The following is a 12500-nucleotide window of genomic DNA, read 5'->3' as shown; positions in this document are numbered from 1 at the left end:
ATGAAATACTGCTGCATGTAGGATATAAATGGGGAAGGGGGCTGATATTTTTATTTCTCATACTCGTCAGCCTATCTGTCTGTCTGTCTGTCTTTGTCTAGTACTATCTATCTGTCTGTCTCTCTGTTTATCTCTCTATCTATTTACCTATGTACCTACCTACCTATTTACCTATCTACCTACCTACCTATCAGTCTGTCTGTGTGCCTGTCTATCTGTCTGTCTATCTATCTACCTATCTATCTATCTATCTTTCTATCACAGTGTATCTGTCTGTCTATCTATCTATATACCTGTCCGTCCGTCCGTCCATCCATCCATCCATCTATCTATCTATCTATCTCTCTATCTATCTATCTAATGGCTTCTTTCAGTTTCCAAATAACAAATCCACTCACAAAACTTTGGTTGGCTTGTGGCAATACTAGAAGATAGTTGCCGAAGGTTTCACACAGTGGGACTGAACCTAAAACCATGTGGTTGGGAAGCAAACCTCTTACCACATAGCCACATGCATATATGTATATTCATATACACACACAGAGAAAGGAGGAGAAAGGAGGGGGACAGGAAATGGTATATCCTGAAGGAATTAAAGAGTGGGTGTTGATTATATCGTGCAATAACATAAGAGTAATAACCGGTACATTCCACTAATTAGAAGAATTTCATAATCAACTTTCAATCACTGAATTTAAGCAAAATAAAATTAAAAAAAAAAAAATAATAAGTAAATAAAAGAAATATAAAAATAAAAGAAATGCTAACATTTTTAAGGTATCTCTCCACCTTCCCTCCCCTGGCATCCACACCCCAGCTCGTGAAATAAAATTTTTAAAAAGAGGTGTTCTTAAATGTGTGGTATTTTTCTTTCTCCCCAGAGTCCACTTGTAGAAGCTGTAGAAAAGAGAGAGATGGAAAGATAGTTACATAATGAGAGAGAGAAATACATACATGCATATATATATATATATATATATATATATATATATATATATATACATAGACATGTATATACTTTTATTACTTCTTTCAGTCATTTGACTGTGGCCATGCTGGAGCACCACCTTAAAGGATTTTAGTTGAATAAATCGATCCCAGGACTTATTTTTGTAAACCTGGTACTTATTCTATCGGTCTCCCTTACTGAACTTCTAAGTTATGGGGACAAACACAAACACACACACATATAAATATATATATATATATATATATATATATTTACAACAGGCTTCTCTCAGTTTCTTTTTACCAAATCCACTCACAAGGTTTTGGTCAGCTTGAGGCTATAGTAGAAGACACTTGCCAAAGGTGCCACACAGTGGGAGATTGAACCTAGAACCATGTGGTTGGGAAGAGAATATCAAGGCTGATACATCCTCAAATTTTATTTGCTTTTATTTTACAACGTCATATAGTATATTTTTATCATTATGACGACCTACACGTGTTTCCACTGCACAGAGTATGGGTCGTTGCATATGGAACTCTGTGCAGTGGGAAACACGTGTAGGTTGTCTTAACCATAAAAATATGCTATTCTCTATCGTTATAATTCTTGCTAATATACACTCCAGATGATATTACCATCCAGTGAAGCAAAGGCAGAATTACCCATTGGAGGAATTTACAGCAGGAGTGATAACTCCTAGTAGTCATAGATATTAAATACAAATCAATGTGATTAGCCATAACCTGGAACATACCTGAGAGCTACCATGGTATACACCCACATAATATATCCCTCTAAACTCTCATTAACATATATGTGTGTGTGTGTGTGTGTGTGTGTGTTTTAAAAAATGAACAGAAATGCTTTTCTGATAATTTTTCCTCTTTAATAATTAGATGTTCATAAGTGTTTGTAAACTTAGATGTGAATCTGATAGGAGGTTTCTCACTTAAAAGTCGTTTTCAATCAGATACTTTAGAGTTAGTTAATTACTGGTAAATAGGGAACGTTTAATTACAAACATACGCACATACAAACATCAATACACACACACCCACCCACACGTATGTAAACACATATGTGTTGGTGTTTGTGTGTGTATGTAAGTGTTTGTAATTAACACTCCCTATTTAAACAGTGAATAGGAAATTCTAGAATATTAGTTAAGCGAGAAACATCTAATTATTGAAGTGGAAAAAATTATTAGCAAAAAACATTTTTATCCAAAAGAAAATTATTAGAAAAGCCATTTCTATTTCAAATATGTAATATGGTACCAAAGACATTCTATTTTTTATTATATATATGTGTATATATATATATATATATATATATATATATATATATATATATATAGCAATAAGAAAATGGAGGAGAATATGTGGTATCCATCAACTTGCAGACAGTGTATTCCATTGAAAATAAATAAATTAATTCAATGGAATACACTGTCTGCAAGTCGATGGATACCGCATATTCTCCTCCATTTTCTTATTGCTATATAAACTTAGAGTAAAATAACCCCGTTTTACCCGCACCCACTTATTACACTTGGTATAACACTAGTGTAACAATAATTGGATACCCTCCCAGCAGTATATTGGATAGATACTATCCCTTAGTGGGTTGAATCCTCAAACCCTAACTCTCTTGCATTATATATATATATATATATATATATATATATATATATATATATATATATATGCCTGCATGTAGAAAAGAAAGAACAATAGATAAATCAATAAAATCGATTATGTGTGACAGAGTCAGTGTAAGATTAAAATAACTATCTGTATATCATACTAAATGTAGGTTTGAAATTCTAGCACAAGGCCAGCAATTTTGTCAAAGGGGCTAGTTGTTTACATTGACCTCAGTGCTTAACAGGTACTTATTTTATTGACCCTGAAAGGATGGAAGACAAAATCAACCTTGGGCAGCATATAAACTCACAACCTAAAATTGGAAGAAATATTGTAAAGCATTTTTCCTGGTGCAGTAATGATTCTATAAGCTTTCCACCTTTATATATCATACTTAATATTGTGTGTTTAACAATATAGATATATCAGAGGCAGATGAAAAATCATCTTAGCAGTGGCTAAAATGCATTTCTGCATCGTTAGGCTTTGTCAGTAGCATGTACTTATAACCAAATGCATAGCCAGGCAGCTATTTGCAACATCAGTGAATGTTTATTTGCTATTTTCCTACATCTGGGGTGACAAGTTTCTTGTTGAATGAATAAATTAAATAAAATTTAAAGAATGACAACATTTTTATAGCTCGCTCCTCTTTTTCTTAAGTTTTCCATCAACATTCTATGAAAAAAAATTTAATTAAATATAATTTAAAGTAAATATTTTTTCTTAGGAAGCGGAGAATTTATTAAAAAAAAAACAACGAAACAATGAAACAAAACAAAATGCTTCCTCCCAAATAAAACAAAAAAAAATATGGAAATGAAAGCAAAACAAACACTAAGACATACAGACAAAAAACAAAAAAAAAAACAAAAAGGAAAAATAAAACAAAAACATATATGGGGAGATGGTCATGTCAGTTTGGGCAATCTTACAATACAGGATGGGGTGGGGTACAGTTATCAATACATAAACAAACAAAATAACAACAACAACAACAATAACAGAGAAATATAAACAAATATTAAAAAAGAAAGAAAAGGAAATAATTATTTGGCAGCCTCCAGACTTGATAACGAAGAATTGGTTGGGTCTGCAATGGAGGGAGGAGAGCAGGAAAGGAGGCTGGCGGCAGCGCCAAAGAGTGATAGATGGATTGGGATTACATCGTGTTGGTTTATATCTCGATGAAAATTCTTTGAATTTGCAAATGAAATGTATGCACGGGTGTTTGTTTGTTTGTGTGTGTGTGTGCGTGTGTGTGTGTACGCATTTGTGTGTGTGTATGTGTATTTGTGTGTGTGTGTGTGTGTGTGTATGTGTGTATTTGTGTGTGTGTGTGTGTGAGTATACATGTGTGAAAGTGTGTGTAGCTGTATACATGGTTTATATATTTATTGCATATGTTTATGAATATTTGAATTAATGTATTTGTATGTGTATGAAGATACACATACACACACACATATATGTGTGTGTGTGTGTATACATATAAGTGTATGTATGAATATGTGCGTGTCACTCTTACTTCTGGTAAATATTAATAAAAATATACATACACTCATATTTTGAGTTCTATGTTTGCATCTCCTGAATTGTGTGTGTGCATATATATACATATATGCATAAATATATATATATATATATATATATATATATATATATATATATATTTATATAATTAAAAGAAGACCGATATAACAATTAAGAAATAAAGTAAAAACTAAATAATTAATTTTAAACTCTAAGGAACATATAAAGTAAAAATGGATTAGTTTTATGGTTATGAGGAACTTACTTTGAAATTCTTCCATGATTTGATGCAAGGTTTACCTTCGAAGAATACTGGAATTTTCTCCAAGCCTTCTGTAATGTCATACGTACAGTCACCATCATGTTGGCAGTCACAGCTTTTGCTGGGACGTTCCATTGATGGATATATCTGTAAAGATACATATCATTGGGGATGTATTATTGGTTTCGGGTTATGCAACTTCACAGCTAATAAACAATATATACTTACTTGGTGTGTGTATATATATATATATATATATATATATATATAATATGTCTATGTATGTGTGTGCGTGTGCATGTATGTATGTATATATATATATATATATATATATGTGTGTGTGTGTGTGATGGGCTTCCTTCAGTTTCCATCTACCAAAGACTATAGAAGAAAACACTTGTCCAAGGTACCACGCACTAGGACTGAACCTGGAACCACATGGTTCTTACCACACAGCAAGCTTCTTAACACACAGCCACCTCTGCTCCTATTACGTACATACATCAAAATATATATATATACATATGCACACAACCGGCTTATAAGCACACCCTCCACACAAACCCCCACCTATAACACTGATATATTATTGCAATAGAAGATAATGAAAGGAAATGAGAGGGAAGAAAAAAAAAAGAATGATAAGATTTTGGTAAAGAATTAATACTTTGATATGGTAGATTCTCTGTTTCACCTGGGAAAAACTAAAAGACTGCAAGAACCAAACCAAAATCTCACTTCCTCTCTTTCTCATGCACACACACATACACACACATGCACACACGTGCACATAGTATCTTATAAGTATGACTGGGTGGTTAAGAAGCTCACTATGTAACCATGTGGTCTCAGGTTCATTCTCACTGCAGGGAACCTCCTTGGGCAAGTGTCTTCTACTGTAGCCCCAGGAAGACAAATGCTTTGTGAATGAATTTGGTAAATGGAAACTGTGTGGTAGCCTATCATATATGTGTGTGTGTGTTTGTGTTTGTGTGTTTGCGCGCGTGTGTGTGTGTGTGTGTGTGTGTGTGTGTGTGTGTGTGTGTGTGTGTGTGTGTACTGACAACCAGTTTTGGTTTGTTTATGTTCCTGTAACTTAGCAGTTCAGAAGAAGAGACTGATAGAAAAAGTACCAGACTTAGAAAACAAATACAGGGTTGATTTTTTTTTTTTTTTTTGACGGTATCTTTTCAGGCAGTGCTCCAGCATGGCTGCAGTCCTTTGACTGATACACACACAGACACGTGTATGTGTCTGTGTGTGTGCATGTACACATCTGTATATCTATATTTATCTATCTACATGTGTATATATATATATATATATATATATATATATATATATCTATATATATATATATATATATATATATATATATATATATATATATATATATATATATATATATATTTAAATAAATATGTATGTATGTCTTTTCCTTATAATTTTTTATTTTCTTTTCTTTTTCTCTTTACCGAACAGAAAACCTGTTATGTTCCAACTTAGCAGAAGTCATATTTAATGTTGGAATAAACAAGAAAAAAAGAGAAACTAAGATAAATTATTCCAGTTCAAGGCTGGTTAGCAAAGCTCTTCCCCACCACTCCACCACGACCAAGTTGAAAACATCACCACACCACAACCAAGCCGAATTCCTGTCACAACCAATAATTGAAAACTAAACCAAACTAGTCCCCACTCCAAGAAAAAAAAAACAGATAAGGAAGAAAAAACAGAACAAAACCAAAACAACCAAGTGCCAAGACGAGACGAAACAAGGAACCGAGACAAGAAGAGACAAAACAAAATGTGGTGGTTCGCAGAAAGATATACAGTGCTTTTCTTATCAACCATTCTTTGCAGTTCTTTGGTGTGGGGTGTACAGAATTTCACCAGAGCACATGACTGCCCTTCAATTTTGGAAGGAATCCCAGATCAAAAGCTCATAACAGGGAAACTATTTGTCTACAAGATTCCAGAGACCGTCTTGAAGTGCAAGAAGAACTGTTTAATCGATGTAAGTAATTTGGTAGCTTCTGTCTTTTACTACAGTCTTTGAGTTTGTTAAGGAAGTGGTGGAGTTGATAGAATGTCTTGTGCTCTATGTTTCGGATCTTTGTGTTTTGAGTTCAAATCACACTAAGATCATTCTTGTGTTTTTCATCCCTTTGAGATTAATAAATAAAATACTAGTTCAGGGCCAAGGATTGATACAATTGTTAGTTACAGCACTGGATGAGATGTCTTGCGATATATGTTCTGGATGTCTGCATTCTGAGTTCGAATCATATCAAGGGTTGGTTTTGTTATTTTCATTTTTTTATGCTTTTGGGATTGTTAAAATATAAAATAAATAAAATAGGCTGAGGCGTGGTTGTGTGGTAAGAAGCTTGCTTCTCAACCACATGGTTCCAGGTTCAGTCCCACTGCGTGGCACCTTAGGCAAGTGACTTCTACTATAACCTCGGGCCGACCAATGCCTTGTGAGTGAATTAGGTAGAAGGAAACTAGAAGAAGCCTGTCATATATATATATATATATATATATATATATATATATATATATATACATATATATATATATATATTTATATATGTATATATTTGTGTCTGTGTTTGTCCTCCTCCCCACCATTGCTTGATAACCGATGTTGGCATGTTTACGTCCCCGTAAATTAGCAGTTCGGCAAAAGAGACTGATAGAATAAGTACTAGGCTTACAAAGACTAAGTCCTGGGGTTGATTTGTTTCGACTAAAGGCGTTGCTCCAGCATGGCCGCAGTCAAATGACTGAAACAAGTAAAAGAATAAAAGAATAAAAGAGTAACTGCTTTGCTTTTATTTTACAGGTAACCGCAGCATCTCAAAATCAAACGCTGCCACAGTGGATTACCTTTGAAGAAACCACACGGAAGTTGATAGCCGTACCAACGATGCATGATGGATTTGGTTTGTATATTAAAATAACTTTATCAGACCAAGCGAAGAAGTGTGAGTTCATTTCTGATATTTTTTACCTTGAGGTAAAGCCATATTATATGAGCCATGAACACAGTAGTAAGAAGAAACCAGAGAAAACCTGTTACAAAGGTATTAATCTTATTCAGACAACTCTAATCTTCGCTGTTAATTTGTATAAGTTGGATGCCTTGGCCAGGTATAATATTATGAGAAACCTTGCCGATTTCCTTGATATCAATGAGACATTGATAACAATTACGGCAAGCAAAGAACTCTTTTCAATGCAAGACAAATCACAAAGTTTCAGCATCTTGGCATCTGGACGTGGCAACACCGATGCGGTGCTTCCAAATGTGACAGAATTAACATGGAGGGTACCATGTGGCGTGTTTAAAGAGGTGAGTCTTTTCATGCAAGTGTTGCAACACAATGTTGAAGGTGGGCGTCTGACTAGGGAGGTTGGTTACGATGTCGTAGGATGGTATATATCGGCATTGGTAAACCCTTCCAAACAACATCGGTCACGTAAAAAACGTGCAATACCCAAAAACTCGACGCCAACGCCAACTCCTCAAATAGAGGTGGTTCCTGCAACTAGGATCGTCAAGTCTTCATCGTCACTGTACTCTGCTTCGCTTAAAACTGAGTTACTGAAAAGCTTGCAGAAATTAGAATCGAAAGAGTATGAGACTAAAAGAGATCATATGACGGATAAAATTATTCCAACCAAAGAATCAAGTCTTGTATTTGTGTCTTCAAGAGAATCAGTAATTGAAGTCGAACCAACAAAAAGTTTCACAGTGCCGGCCCATTCAGAAAGTCTGTCTGAGAAATCGAAAACTGTGTCTGCAGATAAGTTGCATCCGACATCCTCATTCACATATTCGGAATACACACCCAAAAAAACTAGCCAGCCAGATAGATATACCACCATGGTAAAGTGGCATGAAAGCAGCAAGTATCACACAGGTATCTATGAAATCTCTGGATCAGGAGACGTGTCTCGTTTCAGTGAATTTACCACAGAAGAACCTATAACTCCACCAACCAATTTGGGAAAAGACATTACTAAACCGCCTATGACTCCTTTAATTGCAGCCACACCAACACTAGCTACAGACACTGATGGAGATGAAGATTCTGGAACAGGTAAGACCATAATACGATCTACCTGTTTTTCTTTAATTGATAATCAGTCACTGCATAATTGGTAGCAGACATGCCATATAGTTAAGAGGTTTGTTTCCTTTGCAATCATAAATAAAACAACGGGACTCGTTACTGAGTTTAAACCATTGCAACAATAATACAAAGCCATTTGCATAAATTATGCCATCACAGTAAGAATATCAATACAGTTACTTACATAATTTATGCTATCACATAACAGCAACAATACTGTTATTTATGTAATTTATGCTATTACAGTTACAGTAATGATACAGACATTTACATAATTTATGTCATCATAGTAACAGTAACAATATAGTTAGTTACACAATTTATGCTATCAGAGATATAATAATGATACAAACAGTAATTTACATAATTTATGCCATCACAATAATAATGATACAAAAAGTTATTTACATAATTTATATCATCACTCTTATAGTAATGATACAAATAGTCATTTACATAATTTATACTACCACAGTTATAGTAATGATACAAATAATCATTTACATAATTTATGCTATCACAGATAGTAATGATACAAACAGTCATTTATATAATTTATGCCATCACAATAATAATGATACAAAAAGTTATTTACATAATTTATGTCATCACTGTTATAGTAATGATACAGATAGTCATTTACATAATTTATGCCATCACAGTTATAGTAATGATACAAATAGTCATTTACATAATTTATGCCATCACAGTTATAGTAATGATACAAATAGTCATTTACATAATTTATGCCATCATAGTAACTGTAATGATATGAAGAGTCATTAATACAGTTTAAAGTGTAAAATGGTTTTAATGAATTAATTTTTATTTATCCATTTTCCTCTTCCTTTAATCTTGCAGATCTGGAATATTATGGTTCTGGGTCTGGGTCTGGATCTGGTGAGGAAGATATTGACGAAGATGAAGATATTACATCAGAAATAACATTGAAGCCATCAGAGAGCAGCATCATTAGAGAATCCACACCGGTTCTGAAGACATTGTATGTTGACCAGACGGACACGAACACGTTTTATTTCGAAGAGAGTGAAATTACGATACGGAATGTTCCACAAAGTACGACATACGAAGAAACGGTAACGCCAAGCTCGAGCACTGTATCTCCAGTCATTTGGCCAAGCGGAATGGTCCCCATTGACTTATTGACATCAATTGAATTACCGCTTGTTACCATGTCTTCATCACGTGCTTCTGTAACACATAAAGCGTCACAGAGTTCCAGAGATTCTTCTTCTTCGATACCAGTAAGACCAACACCAACACGTATTTTGAGTGGTCATTCTTATATAGATTCACAAATTGGTGGTCATTCTTCTGTATCTCTTCAGCCATCAAGTAGCAAAAGTGGTCATTCTGAAGTGGACTCACAAATTGATGGTCGATCCTCCACCGTACATGTGGAACCATCACAGAGTAGAAGTGGTCACTCTTATGTTGATATTAAGCCAGCTCATAGCAGTAGTCAGTCGCATATAATACATCAACCATCTCTTAAAGTCAATGATACATCTATTGGTCTTAAGCCATCACATATCAGCAACCATTCTTCTCTGTATAGACAACCATTCCCGACACTTGATGGATCCAGTTCTACAGTGTTTAAGCCATTTAGCAGTGTTGATCAGTCTTCTGTACACTTGAAATTCCCAGTCAGCAGTGTAATACATTCTCATATCAGCCAATCACAATCATATAAAATCAATATATCAAGGAGTCGAATTCCTTCTTCATCTTCTTTTCATGTCGATTCTTCTCGAAGCAAACCTTACCATCCGCCTACTGGACACAAATCATCCGAAAGGCACGAATACTCGTCTGTACCTCTTAAACCAACTCATATACTATATGAACATTCATCTATAAAGCTTAAACCATCGCATGTGATTGATTCTATTACAACGCATGACAACATTCATGTGACTATTAACCCTTCACATTCTGTTGATCAGTCATATCATAGATCAGAGCATCCCGTGAGCATTAGACCATCACTCAGCATGAGTTATTCATCTTTACATGTTAGACCATCACACGGCAGAGTTGAAACGTCATCAGAAATTAAGCCATTGACCAAATCAATTGATCTTTTCTCGACAGGGGTTAAACAATCACATAGAAGAGTCGATCGGACATCAGAACAAATTAGACCAACATCATCATCAAGCAGCAGGGATAGTTTCTACCCCAAACCATCACATACTCACACATTTGATCATATGTACACAGACCTCAGGCCGTCATCACATAGAAGTGATTATTCGACTTTAATGCCTAGTTCGTCTGAAAGTCGTTTACCAATTGCAAGCAGAGATATCAGCAGTCATAAGCAGAACTTAACATCGATGCTTCACAGACTATCATCTCAACGGCAAGAAATGATCTCTTCTTCCTCTCACATCCTGCTGCCATCTCGCAGCAGTGAAAGGTACCGGCCTTCATTCTCATCAACGACTCACCATGTATTAAAAACTAAAGATGTAGATTCAGTCCTGGAATCGACACGACTCTATTCAACACCGGTCGTGTTTCCGACCAACCCTAACGTGCCGACAACAGCAGGAGTCAGAAAAAGCAAAGACTATGACTCTACTACTGTTCTTGAACAACCCAAACATTCTTCTACAAGCTGTGTTCCAGGGTATGGATGTAAGCCACGAGAATCAGTGACGAGAACATCTTCTCGGTTCCCAGTCGAGCAGACAAAAACTGTTGATACATATACCACAACAGAAAGAACTGATTCTAATAAGTGGGTTTCAACAGATGATTATTTCGTAACTAAACAGATTCCAAAATGGAATACAGTGGAATTTACTCCTGAAATGACAACAGCAAGGGGCCGTAAAGTAACAAAGAAGAAGCAACGTAAACAAGGACAGGATAAAAAACCGAGTAAGTACACCCTTCTTATCTCTTACCGCTGGACTGGCTCCCGTGCAGGTGGCATGTAAAAACCACCTTTCTGAGCGTGGCTGTTGCCAGCACCTTGTGGCTGGCCCTCGTGCCGGTGGCATGTAAAAGCACCCACTACACTCTCGGAGTGGTTGGCGTTAGGAAGGGCATCCAGCTGGAGAAACTCTGCCAGATCAGACTGGAGACTGGTGCAGCCTTCTGGCTTGCCAGTCCTTAGTCAAATCATCCAACCCATGCTAGCATGGAAAGCGGACGTTAAACAATGATGATGATGATGATGATGATATATATATATATATATATATATACTCATATGATGGCTTCTTTCAGTTTCAATCTACCAAATCCACTCACATGGCTTTGCCTGACTTGAGGCTACAGTAGAAGACTCTTGCCCAACCATGTAGTTGAGAAGCAAGCTTCTTACCACACAGCCACTCTATATATTTTATATATGTATAAAATAAAGCCAGACCAAGTAATGATACTTTGAATGCATTTAATACACATATTTCAGATCATTGTGCAATAAGAAAAAGGAATTCACCTCTTACACAATATCTTCCTCAGTTAAGACATTTTAAAATATTCTGAAATACCTGAACTGAAGAAGATGTTGTGTAAGAGAAGAATTTCTTTTTATTTGTTGTGCAATGATCTGAAATGTATGTAGTAAATGTATTCAAAGTATTATTACTTGGTTTGACTTCATTATGATATAACTCCCTGCCGGTACAAGCTAGCCAGTCCTTACTTCATTTACACAGATACCCTAACAAGGATTTAGAGTGACTTATTCTATTCAATTTGAGCAAGAAAATTCTGGTAATATGCCTCACTTCTAAGCATAATATAAAATATTTATATAATGTTTGTATATACACATATATAATGTAACATATATTTAATTTCTCATTGCAGAACACACAAATATGGCTCCAGATGTCATCAATCCAATCGGCAAAATCTATGCTTTTGCTGGGAAGAATTTTGAATTCCAAATACCAGAAAATACTTTCAATGATCTTGAA

At 35.2% G+C, this 12500-nt stretch overlaps 2 protein-coding genes across 5 annotated transcripts in view; one reads left to right on the top strand and one right to left on the bottom strand.

Moving 5' to 3' along the window:
• LOC106870859 (histone-lysine N-methyltransferase SETMAR) overlaps positions 1–12500 on the bottom strand; it is a 111910-nt gene that overhangs the window by 90835 nt on the left and 8575 nt on the right. Inside the window, exon 2 of the mRNA XM_089342163.1 lies at positions 4397–4540. Coding sequence (XP_089198289.1) covers positions 4397–4528 — 132 coding nt within the window. The 5' untranslated portion in view covers positions 4529–4540. The remainder of the gene's footprint in view (positions 1–4396; positions 4541–12500) is intronic.
• LOC106870861 (uncharacterized) overlaps positions 1–12500 on the top strand; it is an 80327-nt gene that overhangs the window by 64361 nt on the left and 3466 nt on the right. For all 4 annotated transcript variants that reach the window (XM_089342161.1, XM_089342159.1, XM_089342160.1 and 1 more), the window contains exons 2-5: positions 5876–6410; positions 7242–8502; positions 9397–11448; positions 12391–12500. The exon at positions 12391–12500 is cut by the window's right edge and continues 3466 nt beyond it. In XM_089342161.1, coding sequence (XP_089198287.1) covers positions 6201–6410; positions 7242–8502; positions 9397–11448; positions 12391–12500 — 3633 coding nt within the window. In that variant the 5' untranslated portion in view covers positions 5876–6200. The remainder of the gene's footprint in view (positions 1–5875; positions 6411–7241; positions 8503–9396; positions 11449–12390) is intronic.

The sequence above is a fragment of the Octopus bimaculoides genome, chromosome 25, assembly GCF_046866305.1.
Source record: "Octopus bimaculoides isolate indiv1 chromosome 25, ASM4686630v1, whole genome shotgun sequence".
Classification (NCBI taxonomy): domain Eukaryota; kingdom Metazoa; phylum Mollusca; class Cephalopoda; order Octopoda; family Octopodidae; genus Octopus; species Octopus bimaculoides.
Note: the sequence above shows the minus strand (reverse complement) of the source record. Positions and strands in the feature narration are given on the sequence as shown.